The 24,500-nt window shown below is 43.3% G+C and overlaps 1 protein-coding gene across 1 annotated transcript in view; it reads right to left on the bottom strand.

Annotated features, from left to right (window-relative positions):
• Positions 1–10,032: 10,032 nt before the first annotated feature.
• Positions 10,033–24,500, bottom strand: part of rnpepl1 (arginyl aminopeptidase like 1) — an 83,908-nt gene continuing 69,440 nt past the window's right edge. The window contains exons 10-11 of the mRNA XM_078563979.1: positions 16,256–16,398; positions 10,033–15,579 (exon numbers count right to left, since the gene is read on the bottom strand). Of these exons, the coding sequence (XP_078420105.1) occupies positions 15,343–15,579; positions 16,256–16,398 (380 nt within the window). The 3' untranslated portion in view covers positions 10,033–15,342. The remainder of the gene's footprint in view (positions 15,580–16,255; positions 16,399–24,500) is intronic.

The raw sequence follows: 24,500 nt of genomic DNA, 5'->3' as shown, positions 1-24,500 counted from the left end.
GGACCGACCTCCTTTGGAACCCATACCGGCACCCACAGGTCCACCTGCACTTACGGCTCCGTTTACAACTCAGAGGACAACAAACACGGCAGGGACAGAAGCCACGTACAGTACTCCTTATTCAGTCACCCAGTTACTGGACATGTCTAAATTGATACCGAAGTATGATGGTACAGGGGATCCGTTTCAAATGTTCGCTGCCGTCACCCAGCAGAGAGAGATGCATGGGTTGGATGATAGAGAGGAAGTGAAGCTTTTGGGTATGTGTCTGGATCCAACACTGTTTTCGGTGTTGGGCCAGGGACAGAGAGGACAGGGGACACCCCTGGCAATGAAGGATGCAATTTTGAATGTGGCAGGACAACAAAGGAGAGATCCCGCAGAAGGATTACATAGATGCAGTCAGGGTCCAAACGAACACCTGGCGGTTTTTGCCAATTGATTGTAGGGAAACTTCAATGGCATGTATTGGCCAGACCTAGGTAGAAAGGACTTAATAGGTGACAAGCGAAGTGGATGGTTGCATACCATTATCTCACACTCTAACTCAGAGACACAGGACATGTATAATGCATTTGAACCAGAAGACAATACCCATACGGAAGCTTGGGTACTAAAGCGTATGACCCGAGCATGGGAAAAAGGGATAAATAAGAAAGGCCTGAAAGGGAAAATACATGCCCTCCAACCCAATTCGGGAGGAAGACGTGGGGCAGTAGCCTGGAGAAATGAGGGTCCGAGATGGCTGGGACCTCACGGACCTCCTCCACTGTACCAAGGGCACAGGCGAGACCCACACCGGGGTATCCCCAGCCCTACCCAGGGCATCATCCGGACAGTGCTGGAAAGATAACGGGAAAATACTTTCACTGTGGAAAAATAGGACACATGGCAAAAGATTGTAATGCCCCGAGACAATCAAGGTCTCCATCTAGGGAACGAGCCTCTGGCTCGCAAGATGGGAATGAAACCAATAAGGAGGATGCAACCCGCTGTACAGGGAAACCAAGGAAAGCTGTATCCAGTACGTGATTCATGACAGGTCAGGCTTATGGAGGATGATCGTAGTGATGAGGAGTGACAGGGACAAGCCTCGGTTGAATGGGTGTGAGTGTGTGAATGGGATTCCTTTGGGTGACCAGTGGTCACCTGCGGGGTAGGAGGCTGCTCCGCTAAATTTTTATGGAACACCAAAGACTCTAAGACAATCTTAAACACTAGCGAAGGATACGACCCAGATTGGCAAACCACCCAGACCATAGTTTTAAGCTGATTTACGGGACATTCACAAACTGGTGCTATCGCTCAGAAATTACCTTTTCGGGTGGGAAATTATGAAATCCAACATAAATGTGTCCTGGTAAATTTGGGGAAGGATGATTTGAACATTTTGGAAGTCAATGCTATGAGGAAGCAAGGCTTTATGTGGGACATAGTTAAGCATTGTATCTAGCGCCACCCCGACAGAACAGGACCATTACAAATTCCCTCAGGGGAATATACCAAGCGAGTTTGTTGTATGGCTACCTTTTGGATAAAGCTAACAGAAATGTCAGATGATCTAGATGTGCAAAGGATAATTCAAACGCACGAGTGAGCCTTCACCACCCATAAGCATGATTGTGGATAGAGGGCGAGGTCCTCTTGGAGGGGCCTGACCATCATCATACTCCAGGGCACAGAAATAGGTAAACTATTTGATAAGCATTTTGGGATACAAGTAAATATAACAGAAGAAATTAAAAACATAACTGAGAAAATTCGGAAGTGGTCAGAGTCCAGCCATGGCCCAAGGAGAAATTAATAATGCGACCAACATTAATATTAGTTGTTTAATATATGGAAACTGGTGGAAGTCTATAGTTGAGACCACTATTGTGGCCTTGCAATCGGGAAAGGCACCAATATGGGACAAGGGATGCATGGCCCATCCCAATACCAAAGAATAAACATAATATCTGGTTGATTGGATATGTAGCTCGAGACTGGGTAACAAAGGGAACTACAGACAAGGTACACCCTCTTCTCCAGATGGGGAAAGTAACCTTTAAGGATGGACACCCAATGTGGCACCAATGGAAAGCCCCAAACTGGGTAGGATGGAACGGTACTAATATTACCGGGATTGATATAACTAATTGAGAGTTGGTACACACCCATGGTTGGCTCTTTCCTTTTGTAAAGGAGGAGTTGGAAATCGAATCAGTAGACACTTCTCCTCGAGAATCTCGAAACCCCCCTAAATGCCTATTTGGCATAAACGGTTTGATGATAATGGGTCAGTGTGGTGGTGCATTGTCACCAGTAATAACTGGACCCTACGAATCAATGAAATCGAGTGTAATTCATACCCAGAATCAATATGCGTGAATGGATCACGGGGTGATGTGATGTTGAATAATACCATTCACGTACATTAGTTGCACATGGAGAACGAAGCGTGTCTGTCAATTCCCCAAATCTTCTGTTTGATTATCCACCTCTATTACCAACCCTGAAGCTAGATTACGTTAAATTGAATGCGTTAATACAAAAGAGTAGGATAAGATGTATCAGATCGAAGACTCAATTAAGCAAAATATAATAGAGATCCACCACCTGCCGGAACATACACGGTGGGGGTCAGTTAAAGAAATAATGGGTTCTCCTTGGATTTTGATTGTTGTATGTCTTGTGTTGGGTATTCAGGTAAATGGTGTTATTCTGTGTATGTTGCCTGTATTTCCGAGTGAATTGAGAAGTTTGTTTTGTGTACCAGAGATTGTTTCACATGTAGTGTAGGTTGTAATCATGTTGTATCTAAAGCTAAAGTAGAATTTAGAATGAAATGTAACATGATAAATCAATGCACCTCTTGTGTGTGTGATCCTATTTGGCTTAGCCTCAAGGATCAAAGGGGGGCACTGTGATACCCAGTAAAGGGTTAACCTAACTAGTACATGTCAGAAAACAGCTAAAGCAGAGAGATGGGCATGACCAGGGACTGCTGATCACATTCCTGAATGATAATAAGCTTACTGGAAACTGTTTAACCACAAACTGTGGTATTTGATGTGATATTGTACTTTAGCGACATCACAACAGAATTGATCACATTTGGAGCCAGAGGTGTCCTCACCATGAGGTGGGGCCCATTGTGTCCTGTTGTGAAGAACAACACAAGAGATGAGTTAATCAACCAGCAGGATGGGCCGAAGAGATGAGTTAATCAACAACCGGGGCATGTGTTAGAAACTGGAAGGAGCGAGTGTCGATGGTGAAAAGAAAACTGGGCATGTGGGAGCGACGCTCCCTCTCCATTGCGGGTAAGAACCTGGTCATCAGGTGTGAGGCACTCTCGCTGTTGCTGTACGTGGCCCAGGTCTGGCCCATCCGACCCAGTTTCCTGCGCGATGGCGATCACCCGAGCCATCTTTCGCTTTATCTGGAGGTCGAAAATGGATCATGTCCGCAGGGACGCATTGTACAAGCCTCTAGATAAAGGGGGAAAAAATTTGCCCAACATCGCCCTCATACTGATGGCCACCTTTGTGTGTGGCTGCATCAAGCTGTGCGTAGACCCTCGGTACGCAAACACCAAGTGTCACTACGTGCTGAGGTTCTACCTGTCCCCGGTGTTGCGAAGGATGGGCCTGGCCACGCTGCTGCGGAACGCTCCAAGTAGTTGGATCGTGCTGTACCACCTGTCCCGCGTGGAAAAATTTATGCAGAAAAACACCCTTGACCACAAGTCCATCAGGCAGTGGTCGGCACATAACGTCTTAGAGACCCTGCGGGAAAAGGAAAGGTTGGATCCTGTGGGATGGTTCCCCGAGCAGACTGTCAAAGTCATTTGGCAGAATGCCTCATCGCCAGAACTTTCCAACAAGCACCAAGACGTAGCTTGGTTGGTGGTGAGAAAGGGCCTCCCCGTCAGATCCTTCCTATAAGCCAGGAGTCTCACCCCCTCTGCACGTTGCCCTCGAGGTGGCTGTGGTGGGGACGAGACCGTTGTTCACCTTGTGGATTGTGCCTTTGCAAAGAACGTCTGGAGAGAGATGCAGTGGTTTCTGTCGAGGTTCATCCCGAGCAGTTCTGTGACACAGGACTCTGTGCTCTATGGGCTGTTCCCAGGGACACACACCGAGACAAACATTAACTGCAGCTGGAGGATCATCAACTTGGTGAAAGACGCTCTTTGGTCTGCCCGAAACTTGGTCTTCCAGCACAAAGAGTTGTCCCCGACCGATTGTTGCAGACATTCCAAGGTCCTGGACTACGTGCTGAGGGACGCACTAAAGCTTGGGGCAGCCGCTGCAAAGGCGCAATGGGGAAAGGTCGCTGTCTAAGACCTTTCTGTCACAGTGCACTTAGGGGCTGGGAACTGTTGAGAGCCCCTCGGACTGTACAGCTCAAACTAAATGTATGCATTGAATACTAATTGTATTATAATTGTATTGAAGCACCTCAGAGTGCAACATGATGTATGTTGATAACTCCAATACCATCGTCTGTCTGTCTGTAATGACCATATTGAAATGATTGTAATATTCATTGATTGTATTGATGCACCTCGTGATCCATGTGTAAAAGTTGAAACTGATTGTACTTTTGTGATGGTGATTTTGAAATGTTTTGGAATGTTCTTCCAGATATTTTATGAATAAAGTATATTTTTCAAAAAAAAAATCAACAATACAATACCATTGATAAGCCGAATTCCAGCGGCTGTGGTCGTGCACAAGTAAAGAAGGATAAAAGGGAGACTGAAGGCTGGGCGAGGCAGGAGAACCCGGGACCAACATTCCAGATGCAGACCCAAAGTTGGACTTCGTACTCAAGTACCCCGCCAGCAGGCTTGATCAACCTGAGGATAGATGGGTAATGTCACACATACAAGAGAGTATTTGGTTAATGTACTTGGGATATTTAATGATTAAGCTACCTTTAGTAAAATAAAGCACTGTGATTGTTTAAGTGGAAGCTTGTGCGTCCTGGTTGTTACTCGATGCCACTGGCAAGCATGTAGGACGTGCTAGGCATGGGTCAACAGCTCCTCGGGGACAAGGGCTACCCGCAGAGGCTATGGCTAATGACACCCAAGCGGCAGCCTCAGATTGCAGCAGAGCAACAGTATAATGAGGCTCATGCTGCAGCTCGTAACTTGGTGGAGCAGACCATCGGAATGCTGAAGGTGAGGTTCTGGTGCCTGGATTGGTCTGGTGAAGCCCTGCAATACAGTCCACAGAGGGTGTCACACATCGTCATCATCTGCTGCGCCGTTTACAACCTGGCGCTGCAACGGGGAGAGGAGCTGGCTAAGGAGGAGATGGAGGAGCTGCACGTCTCCTCCGATGAGGAGGACGCCAACGGGTATGGGGTTGAGGAGGTCCTCAGAGGCTATGATGATGGGGATGAGGCCCTCGCACTGGCTAGACAAGGTGCGCTCGGGAGGCCCTCATAGATGCTAGATTTGTGGAGGATGAGGACGACAGGCAGTGAGGTGACCCCATAGATCCTCACATTGCATCTGTGAACGTTTGACCCGAGTCTGGCTTATCGCAACACGAATACCCTCTGTGAGAATGCTCCTGTCATGGAGATGCAGTGGAGGCCCTAATAGTCACTCGATTGCAGGAGGATGATGATGATATGCAGTGAGGACACTCCATAAGTCTTCACATAGCCTCTGAGAATGTCTGACTTCTGTCTTGCTGAGGGCAGCTCGCTTGCACTCCGTGATCAGGGTTATATCATAGAGACGCAGCCATGAAACTTTAGAGACATCGGATGCTTTCTCCGGTTTCAGCACCTGAGCCCTTCAGGGACTGGAGCACAGCATCAGTGGTCACAGATGCTGAAGAGATGGGGGCCAGCCCCTCCTTAAAAGTGCTGAGGGCACATCGAGAAACTCTGTGGCGCCTGCCCACTACATTCTGGCAGCAATGACAAGCAACGCCGAGGTGCAGGCATCAGTAATGTTTCCAGGGAGTATGAGGCCGGACCATCACTTTGGTCTGAAGGCTGCACAGAGCACAGGGAAGAGGCTCTGGACTGAGACACCTGCCTTTATCTTGTGCAGAAAGGTTTCACATCTGAGTGACAAGAACACTGCTCATCAGGACAAGGAGCCATAGGCAAGGAGACATTCTTGGGAGTTTATTGACAATAGTGAGCAGTATGTACAAGTGATTAACACCCATGCAAAGGCTGTGCAACTAATTCTCTTTGACTGTCCTAACCCTGCTGCTACATCTTGGTGCTTCCAGGACATCCTCAGCGGAGGTGGAGGCAGCCTGCTGACTGTGGCACCCTGTCTGTGATGACTTTGGCGGGCGTCCTCTGGAGGGCTGAGAATTGGAAGGCCCCAGCTTGCCTTCGGGGTCATGTGTGGCAGTGGCACCCTCCTTGGCTTGTGGAGCTGGAGCTGCTGAGGTCACAGAAAGAGGGGAGTCGGATGGGCTGGACACTTTCGAAGTCACCTGGATGAATGGGCCCGGAGAGTGCACCTGCTGATCCTCCTCCCTATGGGTGCCTGGGGGCCCCTGGCTGACTCCGTGAGGAGCAGGGGTAGCTGGAGTGAGATCGAGCTGCCTAGCACCCCTCTCGCATACATGCTGTTGGAGACCAACTATGACATCAGTGATGGAGTTGAGCCCACACAACAGTGGAGGAGCGAAGTCCTGGACCAAGGTCTCCATGGCAGCCGCCACCCTACCAGCGTTGACCTCGGTGCGTTGGCAGGCCAGCACTATCACCTCAGCCTGAAGATGGACAGTCTCCTACATCGTACCTTGCAATCCAAGGAGTGCAACGGGCATCCCTTCTTGATGTTCCTGAGCTTGCCTTTGTAGCTCCAGCAACTGTGACATGAGCGAGTCCAGAGGCTCGTCATCTGACTCGGACTCAGCAGTATTCTGGCCTCCAGCAGTCCTCCGAGTGCTGGGGACCTGGGAAGTCCCTGCCACCGCCTGCTGTGGATCATTCAGTGCGATGTGCTCACCAGATTGTGATACCGGGGCTATTCTAAAGCTAGGTCCCACCGAAGTTTGTATCTCTGGATGGTGGAGGGTGTGGGTGAGCGCTGCGATGGTACTTCAGGGAGGGTGCTTCCAGATTCCTCTCCAGATGTTTCTTCGGGGTTTGGAGAGCCTGGGTCATGGACTCTGTTGGCTGTTTAGCAGATGTGCCTGCGAAAGCAAGGAGAGATAATTAGTGCATGGTAGTGGCCTGTGAAAGAGGACACATCACTCACGACATGGTTTTCTGATGGATGTTGCACCGTTGGATCCTCACTTGGTAGAGCTGTGCTGACCTCACCGTCAGTACAGGACCTGTCCATATATATCGTGGCCGGCCAGCTGGATGGCTCTGTTTTCAAAGTCCGTGAGGACCTTGATTTTGGGCATTCCGCCACCGGTCTTCAACCTCTCTCTCTTGTTGTGTGCCAGCTTGTCCTGCATGGATACAGATGGAGAAAGAGTAAGCAAGGCCAGAAGATAAGTATGCCTGGCCTGTATGGGTGGTAAGTAGTCCCATGGACAAGATGAGGACAAAGATGGTTAGTGTGAGAGTGAATGGTGATGTCTCTTGAACTGGCAGTGAGTGAGGATCCTGTGGATATGTGATGGGTTTGAATGTGAGAGAGTTGAGAGTGATGAGAAGAGTGACTTACCCTGGTGGACGGAGATCATTCACCTCCTTGTAGCACTGGGTGACTGTCCTCTTCTGAAGGGTATTGGCACTGACCACCGCTACCATCGCCCAAGCAGCATTGGTCATATTGCTACCCATCCTGTGTCCAGAGCTGGGGTATAGGACATCCCGGTGGGCCTTCACAGCATCCAACAGTCACTCGAGGGACCTGTCATTGAAGGGAGGGGGGCGAGGGGGTGGCTGTGGACTTTTCTCCTTTGCTGGCTATGCCTTCCATGGTGGGTGAGCTGGAAGCAATGAATGTTGTGCTTGCGGCTGGGCTTTAAACATGGTGCCCAGTGTAATGCAGTGGCGGAGTGATGGCAGGCAGGCGAATGAGAGCCCACCATGAGAGAATGGCGTGTTTCCCAGCAGTGCATAAATAATGAGGTGGGTTTGGGACGATACAGCGTGAAAACCCGCCATCATGGCCGGAGGGTAAATTGGGTACATCGTTTTACCCACCCGCTACCGCATTTAGTGTAAATCTGGAAAAATTTCGCCCAATGCCTTGATTTTGAAATTCTCATCTTTGTTTTCGGATCCCTCCATGGCCTCACCCCTCACTATCTCTGTAATCTCCTCAAGCCCCACAACCCTCTGAGATTTCTGCGTCCTTTTAATTCTGGCCTTGAGCAAGCTCGATTTTACTATTGGTGGCCGTGCCTTCAGTTGCCCAGGCCCTCACCTCCAGAATTCCCTCTATATCCGTCCATCTCTCCACCACACTTTTTCCTTTTGGGACACTCCTTAAAACCTACCTCTTTGACCAAGCTTCTAGTCATCTGATCTAATATCTCATGTGGCCTGATGTCACATTTTGTTTTATAATGTTTCTGTGAAGTGCCTTAGGACCTTTTATTAATTTAAGGTGCTATATAAATATAAGTTGTTGTTATTTTACTGAAGCCAAGATCCATAGGTATGATAGAAAAACTAACACCTAACCACCTTCAGCTGCTTCATCAATGACCTTCCTTCCATCATAAGGTCAGAAGTGGGGATGTTCGCTGATGATTGCACAATGTTCAGCACCATTCGCGACTCCTCAGATACTGAAGCAGTCCATGTCCAAATGCAGCAAGACCTGGACAATATCCAGGCTTGGGTTGACAAGTGGCAAGTAACATTCATGCCACACAAGTGACAGGCAATGACCATCTCCAACAGAGAGAATCCAACCATCCCCCTAGATGTTCAATGGCATTACCATCACTGAATCCCCCACTATCAACATTCTGGAGGTTACCATTGAGCAGAAATTGAACTGAACTAGCCATATAAATACTGTGGATACAAGAGCAGGTCAGAGGATAGGAATCGTGCAACGAATAACTCACCTCCTGACTCCCCAAAGCCTGTCCGCCATCTACAAGGCACAAGTCAGGAATGTGATGGAATACTCCCCACTTGCCTGGATGAATGCAGCTCCTACAATACTGAAGAAGCTGGACACTATCCAGGACAAAGCAGTCCGCTTGATTGGCACCACATTCACAAACATTCACTCCCTCCACCGCTGACGCACAGAAGCAGCAATGTGTACCATCTACAAGATGCACTGCAGGAATTCACCAAGGCTCTTTCGACAGCACCTTCCAAACCCACGACTGCTACCACCTAGAAGGACAAGGGCAGCAGATAGATGGGAATACCACCACCTGGAAGTTCCCCTCCAAGTCACTCACCATCCTTACTTGGAAATATATCACCGTTCCTTCACTGTCGCTGGGTCAAAATCTGGGAACTCCCTTCCTAACAGCACTGTGGGTGTACCTACACCACATGGACTGCAGCAGTTCAAGAAGGCAGCTCACCACCACCTTCTCAAGGGCAACTAGGGATGGGCAATAAATGCTGGCCCAGCCAGCAAAGCCCATATCCCGTGAATGAATAAAAAATGAATAAAAGAACCTCAGCCCAATTCTATATTGATTGGATTTAAAGGGGGAACAGATGTTGCAGCAGCAATGCTAAAAGATTATCTTCCATTTTACATTGGGTTCAGTAAAAAAAAGTAATCTTTGTCATTAAAACAGAAAATGCTGGAAGCACTCAGCAGATCAGGCAGCATCTGTGATGACAGAAACCAAGTTAACTTTTCAGTTCGATGACCTTTGATTAGAACAGGTCAAATGGCCTTTGTTTCTATCTTCACAGATGCTGCCTGACCTGCTGAGTACTTCCAGCATTTTCCTGCTTTCATTTCAGATTTCCAGCATCCACAGTATTTTCCTTTTGACTTAACCTTTGTCTTTTATTTAAACTCACAATGTTGTGAACACACTATACACATTTTAGAAGGCTTAAACTTCATATTCAAGATACAACAGACTAAAAATTTCAAATCACTCATAATTCAAGTCAGTCTCATTAATTTATTTTTCTAAATAAATTTCAAACAGATTTTAAGAATTAACAAAGCTCTATCTGACAAAATGTGTTTACATCACAACAATCCGTTAGATATTATTTAAATTCTATGAGTAGAATGACCTGATAATTCAAATGAAGTTGCAAATGATTGTGCCACAAGTGTAACACATTCAAAATTGGTTCACATATATATTTGTTTATACTGAAAATGGTTCAGGGAAAGAATTGCATGTAGTTAAAAGGGATAAAGAAGTTAAACATTGAGTTTAATAATGATATATATTGCTTTGCACATTTGTTATTGTTCCAATGGAAATAACAGAACATTGCTGTGTGTCCAAGTGTATTTATACTTGCAATAATCTCTTAGAAAGAATTTTCAAAGAGTAGACCATTATGGTAATAGAATGCATTGTAGGTGTAACCTGGCACAAACAAAGTGAGTTACAATAAAAGGTCACTATAAAGAGCATGTTTTGGAATTATAAGGCATACATCATATAAGAAAGTGAGGCGAGACCTGGTGGATCTTCACTAGGTGCTTGTGTGACATGCAAATCTCTTTTCAGGAAGCAATAAAAGTTTACCCAAGGCGTTTCTTTGGGGAAGAATAGCAGCATAAAATAATTAGATTAAAAGTATTCCCCAGCCTCGAATTTGCACTGCATAATTCTATCATGTTAAATTCAGCACCAAGAATTTGATTTGAATATTCAGTATTAGAAATAACACAAGTAATTTGAAATGATTATAAACTATTTTAGCTGAATAAATTATGTGAATGTGACCATTAAATTGTAAATATTAAAATCCTAACAATACACATTTACATCCTGTTTGCCTCTCCAGTACCTTTGCTACACTGATTGAAGAGCTTCAATCCACTATGAACCCACATTCCAAAACCCTTAGCTGAAATCCCTGCATGGTAGACATGGGCCTTAAATTACACTGCATTTACCCAAATTGAAGAATATGTGTCACACATGGGTTTATTCCCCAAATGCATCTAAATTTAAAAATATCTATCTTCCTGATATTTTTCCATCATCACTAACCCGTGGAATTATTCATTGATTGCCTTCATCAAACTTATTTATGACGATGAGAGCAATGCTCCTAACACAGATCTCTAATTAACACCTTCCAGTATACTTCGTACATCTCTTGTGAAACAGGCTGGCTATACTTCCCACATAATATAAATTATGCTGAAATACACCATCATATTGTTTTTACAAAAGGCAGAATAATGGCAAAACAACAGATCTTTCTTCATTTTTTCCTTGCACCAAACTTTTTCCTGGAAGACAACAGGAGGATGATTTTCATTTGCAGTGCTATTCAGATAGATGATGAGCAAGTACCTGTGTCCTTTTTAGTTCAAAATTCTTCTGACAAAATGGACAGCGAGCTACCAGCGCAAAATGTGCTCCCCATCCAAAACAGTAAGTAGACTTAAAAATCACCCCTAAGGTATCTTCAAAATAGATAGATCCTGTAATCAAATAAAATGTCCTCCTGCGGTAGTCACAGTGCTCTATGATTTGCAGAACCTGCCTCTATTGTTGAACTTAAGCTTCTTGCCCATTTCCAAAAACTGACTCTTGGGTGGATGAAGGGGCTGTCCCATCTTCAGACTAATGAAGCTGCACAACACAGCATGTAAAATTTTAATAAAATACCAGGACAGATTAAATCCAGCATAAGTAAAAGTTCAACCAATTTGAAAGGAAGGTGATGCCGAAGATTTCTAAATTGAAATTGACAAATTATGAAAAATATTTTGACAGCTTTTACCACAATGAGGGTTAAACTGATAGATCACATGATTCAGGATCTATAAATATCAATGGGACACTGGATTAATCACTTCTACATGACCATGATGGGCCTAACCTAAGGCATGCGGAGCATAAGAAATAAAGGAAAAAGATTCAAGGTTCTACAAATCCACAAACATTATGTACATATCGATCAATGGTATTGTACATATCCATCAATAGTATGTACATATCTATCCACGTTACCAAAAGGTGCAAACTAAAAATAAAAATTTCAATCATTATTTTAAATTGCCCAATATACAGAATTGACACATTTAATGCATACAATATATGTTTCTGATCTCCATTACCAAGATGTACTATCCATTGCATAATGTTTTATTCCTATTGAAGTACAATACAATTCATCAATCTTCAATACAAAAAGTTCTGGTGAAAGTCCAAATGAAACATTTGAGGCTTTGATCATCCAATCAAACCCAATTCATTGTACTCATATTTTCTCCAGCAATTGCCTTTCAATTATTTAACTTTAGTTGCAGGCTTTTTCCACTGCCTCACAAAGCAACTTCAGTCCGGCAGTCTGTTTGTTCCTTCTTAGTCTAAAAAATATCATTTTTCAGTCTGCACTATTTTACTCCCCAATATTTAATCAGTTTCAGTAATGCTCCAAAAGGCAGGTAGATGTAACAAATAGTGGCATTGTCCATCACCCACCAAATCAAAGCTTCCTTTGTCTATTTTTGTATACATTCATGTTTTTCACATTATCAGTACTTGCAAAATACTTCTAATGTTTCCACTAGCCTTTTCATTTTTAAAAACAGATACATATAGTTCAATTCAGCTTGATGAATTTGCAGGCATGAGAATGCTTCTATGGCTTTAGTTGGTTAATAAAAAGATGTCCTTTATCTTTGCTGATAAAACTAAGACTGAATGCTGGAAATCTGAAATAAAAACAGAAAATGCTGGAAATATACTGCAGGTCAGTTAACATCTGAGAAGATAAAGACATGTTAGAATGTTTTGGGTGCATACCCTTGATCAGAACTGCTGTTCCATTTTTATTTTAATCTCCATCAGGTTATCATTGAACATTGTGAAAAATATAAACCTGAAAACTACAACTTACACACAAAATGTCAGATAAATAGTATCTTCGGACCTGGAAAATATAACTCCTATCTTAAAGATAATTTGCCACCATGCAAAACATTGTGGTTCTTAAAAAGAACAAAGTTAAATCATTTTGCATTGCTAAGATAGGTGTATTATCTGGACATTATAAAATCATTCCAACTTACCGAATTTTTTTGTAAACAATTAACAATACATTTTCTGAGGAAGTGTTTTCTTTCATTTTGCTAAACAATGTATAATGAGGCTTCTGTTAAAAAAGAACAGAAGCTTATGGACTATAAATCAGTAGAATACTGATGAGAAAGGCACCACTGACTGCACTACCTGAGAAAGGTACGGTCAGTTAAACACTTGCGTACAAATTTTTGTGCAAATCCATAATACAGTTTTTGGCCCCTATGCAAATTAACTTTTTTTTGCACATACTTATGAAGCACACGAACAGGAAGTGGGAAAAAGTACAAAATTTATCAGAATAAATGGACTTTTGCTAATGTGATTCCAGTGTTGACAGAATAGTTACAATTCTCTCAATGTCATCTTTGCCACCTAGATCATGCTTAAGGGTATGTTTGTTAATTCCAACATTTACAGCCATGGCAGAGCATACTACCTATCAAGATGAGTATCAGGGACGTTCTATTCAATCCGTGGAACTATAATCAGGCATTCGATTGAGCAGAAATTGTAGGCAGCAGTCAAAACCGCAACATTAATACAGCTCTAGTCATAACCAACTGCAGCAGATCATACCATTACCTCTGAACCATAACCAGGCACTTAACAGCCAGACAGTGGAAGCAACAGCCAACACTGAACATTAATACATCCCAACCCAATTCCATAACGTTCTGCTCCGGCACAGAATGGTAGCTAAATACTCAGGCACACCTATAAACCTGATAAGTTTGCCAAAATTGTTACAATTGAAACAAGTATAATGGAATTAAAAGAAAACGGTGCTTGGATTAGAGATGCAATATCTTGGACTCCACTGCACAAAGAGCAATTTAAAATGAAGGCTTGTTCTATGGATTAACACTAAAAATGACTAATTTGAAACATTAGAGATAATGTTTGTCTTTTTTTTTAAAACTAAATCACTCTGATGATAATATATGTAACAAAACAGTTGACTAATTTGGATAAAATAATCAAACGCCTAATTCCATTACTTCAAAGGAGTGCAAGAAAATGAACTCTAAGGATTCAGGAGCTCATTTACTTTCTCAAAAACATTCTTTCCAATAATTCTTTTGTAAAAATTATATTCTGCAAGAATGTAAAGTAGAATGTCAGAGAGCAATAACAGAATAAACACACCTTTCTAATCATAGTACAATGTAAAGGCAAAAGAAAAGTCATCTTAAATAATTTTTGGGCAAAATGCAAAGGGTTCAATAGAAAATGCTCTGAAATAACCCTGATGTGAAGCATTTAAGTCATTAGCTTCACATCTCTATCCTTTAGTTTGCATCCTAGTGTGGATTCCAGCCTACTTGACATATGTATAATGAATTTAATTGGGTCTCAACTTGTTTCTGGTGAAACTTCCTTTCCCAGGAACAAACAACATACTTTACGCACCAACTAATGCACTAAAAGGCCTTGCATCGAATATTACATTACTGCTAAACAAACCCTGCTAAGTTACAAATCAAATTTGTATTGAAAATAAACATTTGAACTGAGCAAACTTATACCATCAAACTTATTAGAAATAGGAGGCTTTACCAATTAATCCTCCTGCTTTGGCAAAATCAGAATTCACATGCTTTGTGCTGATATATTCATTGGAAGTACAGATTATGACCTTGATAATTCCTAATGCATTTAGCAATACATCATCGCCAGTCAGCATAACCAACAAATACTGTATTAATTATTTCATTAGAATCAACCATTCAATAGCAGGTCATTTGCTGATTACCTCTTCAGCAGCAATAGGTTCTGCACTGCAGTAGCTAACTTGCCAGAGCTGAGATGCTGTCTTTTATTTCAATATGTTCTGCTCACTGAAGATTTAGAGTGCTTGTATTAATAATGGATCATCCTCAAACTATGATCTTAGAATCTACATGTCCCGTATGTGCTCAAGAGTGACAAGATTACTATTACTGTATAACTATACGGCCAACGGTTGAATGAAATGCTATCTTGTAAGAAACATTTTTGGAATGCTGATTTGGGCTTCTTCATTCCCTGGAAGAGGTCCTTAAAGTAACCAGCATAAATTCTGGAATTCTGATTAAATTAAAAAATAACAGCTGGAAACATTTCAGTTTACAGAGCTGTTAGGTTCTCGTGTAAGGGACCTCAGCTATTTAGTTAGATTCATCCTATAATGGCATGGGTTGATCAGCTATGCGGAGACATTCACATCCCTGAGTGAGATGGGGTTTGACGCATCTGATGGTTTATCTTCAAGCAGTGTCATAACAGCAGCAGGGTTAGCACTGTGTGCAAAAATCTGTTGGATTGCTCTCCTCAAGTTCACATGCAGTCTGTTTTGAGTCAGGTAAAAGGTCTCCATGGCAATGGCCTTCATGGTTCCAGCACATAGATCCTCATACAAAGGACCAGTGTACATTCGTGAGGTCTGGAAGAGATGCAATGTGAGAAGTTAAAGGGCTTCCTGGCTCTCAAATTAAATACAAAATAAAGACAATAAATAGGACACATTAGAAAAAGGTTTTCCCTTTGAATATAAAAGCAGCTCACAAGATTAATTTAAATACTTTAATATGCTTTCTATTTCATTGTCCAATATTTAGTTTGATGAATCCTGTATAAAGGCACAAAGATTGTTTGGTGACCCCTGAAGTAGTTTTAAGAAACCTCTTAAAGGGACAGGCAGGTAGGGAGGCCGAGCTGTTTAGGAAGAGAATTCAAGACCATGTGCCCTAGGTGGCTGAAAACACAGCCACTGACAGTGGAAAATAAGAGCAAGTGAGATACATCATGCCAGAGTTGAAGGTGTTTTGTGCAACACTGCACCCAACTTCAGCCCATTATTGATGGGAATGCCTGCAATCATCTGGGCTTCACTCCTCCACCTCCCACTCAGTTCTAAAACTGGACATTGTAAAGAAGTAGAGCTTGAGAACTACTTGTTTTGCAGTCTGCATATAGAAAAACACCATTGTTGTTGAGCTAAATGCTTTTTGAAAGTGTTTTATATGGTCATAAGTACCTTCAATAGTTTAATTACTGTATTCTTATTTCATTAAGTTTCATTAGTCAATCTTTAATGTTCAGCATTTTAGGCATCTTACATGGTTTTCCAGGAATCGTCGCACTTTGTAGAAATCTGGTAAATAATTATTTCTGACTACAATCTGTAACCATCTAATCCTTATTTCAGCATTCATTGAGTCAAGCAGCGCAGAGTAACTCTTCGATAGCTTCATCATGGCTTCTGACAAGGCAAAAAATAGAAATTAGAAATTCAAGTGTTGTTGAATCTCCACTCAACCAGGCAAGTGCAGAGTAATCCATTACACTCCTGATTTGTGCTTTATAGATGTTGGACAGGCTTTGTGGAGTTAGGAGGCAAGTTACTTGCCACAGGATTCCTAGCCTCTGACCTGCTCTTGTAGCCACACTATTTATATGGCTAATCCAGTTCAGTTTCCGGTCAACAATAACCCCAGGATGTTGATAGTGGGGGATTCAGTGATGGTAATACCTTTGAATGTTAAGGGGTGATGGGTAGATTCTCTCTTGTTGAAGATGGTCATTGCCGAGCACTTGTGTGGCATGAACATCACTTGCCACTTGTCAGCCCCAGCCTGGATATTGTCCAGGTTTTATTGCCTTTGGATATGGACTGCTTCAGTATCTGAGGAGTCATGAATGGTGCTGAACATTGTGCGATCATCAGTGAACATCCCCACTTCTGACCTTATGATGGAAGGAAGGTCATTGATGAAGCAACTGAAGGTGGTTGGGCTGAGGACACTACCCTGAGGAACTCCTGCAGTGATGTTCTGGAACTGAGATGATTGACCTCTAACAACCACAACCATCTTCCTTTGTGCTACTCTCCAACCAGCAGAGAGTCTTCCCCCTTGATTCCCATTGACTCCAGTTTTGCTAGCCTCCCTGATGCCACACTCGGTCAAATGCAGCCTTGATGTCAAAGGCAGTCACTCCCACCTCACCTCAGGAGTTCAGCTCTTTTGTCCATGTTTGGACCAAGGCTATAATGAGGTCAGGCACTGAGTGGCCCTGGCAGAACCCAAACTGAGCATCAGTGAGCAGGTTATTGCTAACCAAGTGCCTCTTGATAACACTGTAGATGGCCCCTTCCATCACTTAGAACCATAGAAAAGTTACAGCATAGAAGGAGGCCATTCAGCCCATCTTGTCCATGCCAGTCCGAGGACACCCAGGTGCCCTTTCTAATCCCACCTTCCTGCACCAGGCCCATAGCCCTGCAGCTTACAGCACTTAAGGTGTACATCCAGGTACTTTTTAAAAGAGTTTAGAGTTTCTGCCTCTACCACCAACTTGGGCAGCAAATTGCAGACACCCACTACCCTCTGCGTAAAAAAGTTCTTCCTCATGTTCCCCCCCTACACCTTTTGCCACTTATCTTGAATCTATGTTCCCTGGTTCTAGAATTCTCCACCAAGGGAAACAATTTTATCCTGTCCACTCTATCTATTCCCCTCATAATTTTGTACACCTCAAATAAGTCACCTCTCAGCCTTCTTTGTTCTAAGGAAAATAACCCCAACCTGTCCAATCTCTCCTTGTAGCTACACTTTTCTAACCCTGGCAACATTCTCGTCTGCACTCTCTCCAGAGCTATTACGTCCTTCCTGTAATGTGGTGACCAGAACTACACACAATACTCCAGTTGTAACCTCACCAGTGTTTTATACAATTCCAACATTATATCCTTACTTTTATATTCTATACCTCTGCCAATGAAGGAGAGCATTCCATATGCCTTCTTTACAACCTTGTCTATTTGAACAGCTGCCTTCAGGGACCTGTGTACTTGTACGCCAAGATCTCTCACTTCACCTACCCCTCTTAGTATATTCCCATTTATTGTGTCATCCCTGTACCTGTCTGACCTCCCTAAATGTATGACTTCACACTTCTCTATGTTAAAATCCATCTGCCACTTTACCGCCCACTCCACCAACCCATCCATATCGTTTTGGAGATTATTGCTATCCTCTACACTATCCACTACTCGGCCAATCTTTGTGTCATCTGCAAATTTCCCAAACTTGCCCCCCACGTTCACATCCAAATCGTTAATATATAACACAAACAGCAAGGGTCCCAACACCGAGCCCTGTGGAACACCACTTGAGACAACTTTCCATTCGCAAGGGCATCCATCAACCATTACCCTTTGTTTCATGTTACAAAGCCAACCTTTCATCTAGTTTGTCACATTACCTTGAATCCCATGGGCTTTTACTTTCCTGACCAATCTGCCATGTGGGACCTTGTCAAATGCCTTACTAAAATCCATGTACACAACATCCACTGCACTACCTTCATCAACCCTTCTTGTCACTTCCTCAAAGAATTCAATCAAATTTGTGAGGCAAGACCTTCCTTTAACAAATCCATGCTGACCATCCCTGACTAGTCCATGCCTTTCCACCTGACAGTTAATCCTATCTCTCAGGATTGATTCTACTAATTTGCTCACCACCGATGTAAGACTAACTGGCCTATAATTGTTTGGCATTTCCTTTGATCCCTTTTTAAACAATGGAACTATGTTTGCATTTCTCCAGTACTGCGGTACCTCCCCTGTATCTAGTAAAGATTGGAAAATCATCCTCAGAGCATCTACTATCTCCTCCGACTTCCTTCAGCAGCCTCGGAAACAATCCGTCTGGCCCTGGTGACTTATCAACTTTCAAGGATTTCAACCCTTCGAGTACTTCCTCTCTCTTTATGACCATCCCGTCCAATATCTCACAGTGTTCCTCCTGGACTACTATATCTACATCCCCCCTTTCCTTTGTAAACATGGAGACAAAATATTCATTCAAAACCCTTCCCACAGCCTCTGCATCTACGCACAAGTTTCCATCTTCATCTCTGATAGGTCCCACTTTTTCCTTAACTAACCTTTTAGCATTAATGTATTGGTAAAACATCTTTGGGTTATCTTTAACTTTACTTGTTAATCTTTTTTCATGCTCGCTCTTTGATTTCCTTATTTCCTTTTTTACTTCGTCCCTGCACTTCCTATATTCATCTAGGCTATCTGCAGTGCTTTGTTCTTTGTGCCTATGGTATGCTTACTTTTTCTGTTTGATTTTCCCCTGTATTCCACTAGACAACCAGGTGGGTCTAGATTTGGCAGTACCACTCTTATTTTTGTAGGGGACATGTCTACTTTGTACAATTAGAATCTCGCTTTTTAGTGCTTTCCAATGGTTTTCCACTGTTTTATCATCCAGCAGTGCAGTCCAGTCCATCTCAGCCAAGTTCCTTCTCATTTCTGCAAAAATGGCCTTCCCCCAGTTCAAGACTTTTACTCCTGCCTTATCGCTGTCCTTTTCCATGGTAATGCTAAATCTAAGTGAATTGTGATCACTGTCCCCAATATGGTCGCCAACTGTCACTTTGCCCACTTGCCCTTCTTCGGTCCCCAAGACTAGGTCCAGAATTGCATCTCCTCTCATTGGGTTTGTCACTAATTGGTTGAAAAAATTTTCCTGGACACACTGCATGAATTTTTCTCCCTCAGTGCCCCTTATATTGTTTGAATCCCAATTGATATTAGGATAGTTGAAGTCTCCTACTATTATTGCCCTCTTGTTCTTACAAGTAGAAATTTGCCTACATATTTGTTCTACTATTTCCCTTTCACTTTTTGGGGGTCTGTAGTATACTCCCAGTAATGTGACTGCTCCTTTTTTATTTCTAAGCTCAATCCATAAAGCCTCGTTTGTTGACCCATTTATATATCATCCCTTCTCACAACTGGAATTGATTCTTTAACCATTAGTGCTACCCCACCTCCTTTTTTATCTCCCACTCTATCGTGTCTGAAGATTCTATAATCAGGGATATTAAGCTGCCAGTTTTGTCCCTCCTTTAGCCAGGTCCCCGTTAAAGCAATGACATCCTGCTGCCATGTGTCTACCTGTGCCCTTAACTCTTCTACCTTATTTGTAATACTCCTTGCACTGAAGTATAAACAGTTTAACCCCGTCAATTTCCCTTGCTGGACACTTTTTAAACTTTGCTTCTCCTGTAACTCCATGTCTATCACAATGTCCCTAGCTAATGTTCTACCTCCATTTTTCTGATCTGAATCTGGCCTATCTGATCCGACTCCTGGAATCCCATCCCCCTGCCACACTAGCTTAAATAATCCCCAACAGAACTAGCAAAAGCCCCCACAAGGACACTGGTCCCAGCTCTGCCTGGGTGCAGCCCGTCCAGTTTGTACAGGTCCCACCTTCCCCAAAACCGGTCCCAGTGCCTCAAGAATCTGAATCCCTCCCGGCTACACCATCTCTCCAGCCACGTGTTCATTTGGTCTATCCTCTTATTCCTGCTCTCGCTAGCACTTGGAACTGGGAGTAATCCTGAGATTACTACATTTGAGGTCCTGCATTTTAATTTATCTCCTAACCTCCTGTACTGAGCTTGCAAGTCTTCATCCCTTAGTTTACCTATGTCGTTGGTACCAATGTGTACCACGACCACTAGCTGTTTACCTTCCCTCCCCAGAATGTCCTGCAGCCGCTCTGTGATATCTGGACCCTGGCGCCAGGGAGGCAACATACCATACTTGATTCATGATTGTGGCCACAGAAGCGTCTGTCTGTGCCCCTAACTATTGAATCCCCTATCACTATAGCCCTGCCACTTGTTTTCCTCCCGCCCCTCTGAGCAGCAGAGCCACCCACAGTGCCGTGAACTTGGCTGTTGCTGCTTTCCTCTGAGAAGCCATCCCCCCAACAGTATCCAAAGCGGTATATCTGTTAGAGAGGGGGATGACCACAGGGGACTCCTGTACTACCTTCCTGAGTCTTTCACTGTTCTGATGGTCACCCATTCCCTTTCTGCCTGTGTAATCTTCACCTGCGGTGTGACCACCTCACTAAACGTGCTATCCACGACTTGCTCAGCAACACAGATGCTCCACAATGAGTCCACCCGCAGCTCCAGCTCTGAAATCCGGTTAGCTAGAAGCTGCATTTGGACACACCTTCTACACACATGGTCACCAGGGACGCAGCATCCCTCATTTCCCACATCCTGCAGGAGGAGCATATCACGGGTCTGAGTTCTCCTGCCATGACGTCCCTCTCGATTAAGCTAGTTACTCCCTTAAATAAAATACGCTAGCTCGGGGCCTTATTTATGTTAGCTAGGAACCTTGTTTCTTGACTAATTATACTTGTACAGTACTACTCTATACTTTTTTTAAAAATTTTTTTTAGCTCCTACCTCAGTATTAAGCAATGAATTACTTTAATAGATTGCAAAAAAAAACTCACCAGGATTTACTCAGCAATCAGCCGGGTTTTTTTTTTAAATCCACTTTCGGAAGAGTGTCCCTCACAGGTCTGGTGCACTCTTGAAGGTCATGCCTCTCCCTCTCTTTTTTTTGGTTTGAGGAGGGAGGGAGGGATGGAAACACTACAGCAATGTAATGTTTGGGGCTATTCTGTTGTTTGACAGTGGGCCCTCCTTGATCCCCTTCTGAGTTGCGGTGACTGCGCTGACTTCTCCCAGAATGCTTCTCAGTCACTTCTCACTACCGCCCTCTGATGATCAAGACTAAACTGATGGGGTGATAATTGGCCAGGATGGATTTGTCCTGCTTTGTGTGTACAGGACATACCCGGACAATTTTCCACATTGCCCGGTAGATGCCAGTGTTGTAGCTGTACTGAACAGCTTGGCTACGGGCACGGCAAGCTCTGGAGCACGTCTACAGTACTGTTGCTGGAATATTGTCAGGGCCCAGAGCCTTTGCAGTGTCCAGTGCCTTCATCAATTTCTTGATATCATGTGGAGTGAATCAAATTGGCTGAAAACTGGCATCTGCTGGGGACCTTCTCGGTCCAACCTTCTTCAGCTGCTTCATCAAAGACTTTTTCTCTATCATAAGGTCATAAGTGGGAGTGTTCGCTGATGATTGCACAATCTTTACTACCATTTTCAACTCCTCAGATACAGAAGCAGTCCGTGCCCGCAATGTGCAAGACCTGAACAGCATTCAGGCTTGGACTTGACCAGTGGCAAGTAATATTTGCACCAGACAAGTGTCAGGCAATGACCACCTCCCCTTGATGTTCAATGGCATTACCATCACTGAATCTCCCACAATTTGGCGCTTACCATTGACCAGAAACTTAACTGGATCAGCTATATGAATACTGTGACTACAACAGCAGGTCAAAGACTGGGAATTCTGACTCACCTCCTAACTCCCAGAGTCTGCCCACTATCTACAAGGCACAAAGCAGAAGTGTGATGGAATATTCTCCACATGCCTAAATGAGTGCAGCTCCAGCAACACTCAAGAAGCTCAACACCATCCAAGAGAAAGCAGCCCGCTTTATCGGCACCCCATTCACAACCAGAAATATTCACTCCCTCCAGCACCAGCACACAGTGGCAGCAGTGTGCACCATCCATAAGATGCACTACAGTGACTCGCCAAGCCTCCTTCAACTGCACCTTCTAAACCCATGATCTCTACCACCTAGAAGGACAAGGGCAACAGACACATGAGAACACCACCACCTGCATCTTTCTTTCCAAGCCGCACATCATCCTGACTTGGAACCATATTGCCGTTCCATCACTGTTGCTGGGCCAAAGACCTGGGACTTCTTTCCTAACAGCACTATGGTTGTACCTACACCTGATGGACTGCAGTGACTCAAGAAGGCAATTCACCACCGACCTTCTAATGTGCAATTAGGGATGAGCAACAAATACTGGCCTTGCCAGAGATGCTCACATCCCATAAACAAAAAAAAAGGTGAGAGTTCCACTGTATAGGACAACTTGTGAGGGTTACATAAGATCAGTCGCAAGCTGCAGGCTCGAAAATTGAAAATTAATGAACAGCATTTTTGCATTCAAAATAATGGCAAATTAATTAGCTTCTCAAAAAAAACTGTCTTGCTTTCATTTCCATGGTCCATCTACAATCGTGATAGCTCCCTATCTCTGGATAACATGTAGTTCAGTCCCAGACTTCAACTGCTTTCATTTTTTGCACAAGTTCCACTATCCTACTCAATAACTTTCTGAATAAGCACATGGAGATTGTTCCCATCTTATTCTGTTCAATTAATTCAATATCTAGAAAAGACTGTCTTAAACAAAGTTTACGATAAGGTGAAGGTTATGCCATATAGGAATTATTTTAAAGATTTTATGGAAATTTGACTTCTGTTTTTCTACTCAAACCAACATCCTTGCTTTTCAAGAAACTTGGTTTAAATCTATAATTTATATCTTGAACAGTTTCTATCTCAGAAAGTAGAATAACCGGTCTAAGAAGGAATCATAGTAATAGCGCTATGTGCATGAAAGGATCCCCCTCGAATTCTTTCTCAGCATGACTCCCAAATATAAAGGATTTCTTAGAAACTAACCAGGTAGAAACCCACAATTTTTACTTAATGCCATCTTTAAATTGCAGGTTATTTTTTATTTGCTTAGTGTTAATAAGAGTAATTTCACAGTAACTAAAATTTGCTGGTTAATGTCCACCCAGAGGGTGGTGGGAATCTGGAACTCACTGCCTGAAAGGGTGGTAGAGGTAGAAACCCTCATAACATTTAAGAAGTATTTGGATGTGCACTTGCAATGCCATGGCATCCAAGGCTATGGGCCTAGTGCTGGAAAATGGGATTAGAAGAGTTAGGTACTTGTATGACTGCAGACTTGACGGGCCAAAGGGCCTTTTTCTGTGCTGTAGACCTCTATGCCTATGACTATGACTCTATGTCCACATATTGAAGCGTGTTTACTTGATAAGACCACCTTCACAACAGTCAGCGTCAGCCTCACCCAGCAGCCCAAAGCCCTTTGGGCCAATGGTCAGAAATAACTATTAAAGGATGGGTGTTCTTACTTAACATTTATGTTAATCCTCAAAATAATAGGGTTCAAAACATTTATTGTCGATGTTCACAGAAATTAAGCATGCTGTAATAACTAGTGGTAATAAATAAACATTTAACAGCAACATTTATGGCAAAACCCCCACATTAGTGGGGGTTGCATATAGACCCCCAAACTGTAGTGGTGATGTTGAGAATGGCATTCAACAGGAAATTAGAGACGCATGCAATAAAGGAACATCTGTAATTATGGGTGACTTTAATCTGCATATAGATTGGGCAAATCAAATTAGTAACAATATTAATGAGGAAGAATTCCCGGAGGGTATACGGGATGGTTTTCTGGACCAATACGTTGAGGAACCAACCAGAGAACAGGCCATCCTAGACTGGGTATTGTGTAACGAGAAAGGAATAATTGGCAATCTAGTTG

The sequence above is a fragment of the Cetorhinus maximus genome, chromosome 19 (genome assembly GCF_964194155.1).
Source record: "Cetorhinus maximus chromosome 19, sCetMax3.hap1.1, whole genome shotgun sequence".
Taxonomy (NCBI): domain Eukaryota; kingdom Metazoa; phylum Chordata; class Chondrichthyes; order Lamniformes; family Cetorhinidae; genus Cetorhinus; species Cetorhinus maximus.
Note: the sequence above shows the minus strand (reverse complement) of the source record. Positions and strands in the feature narration are given on the sequence as shown.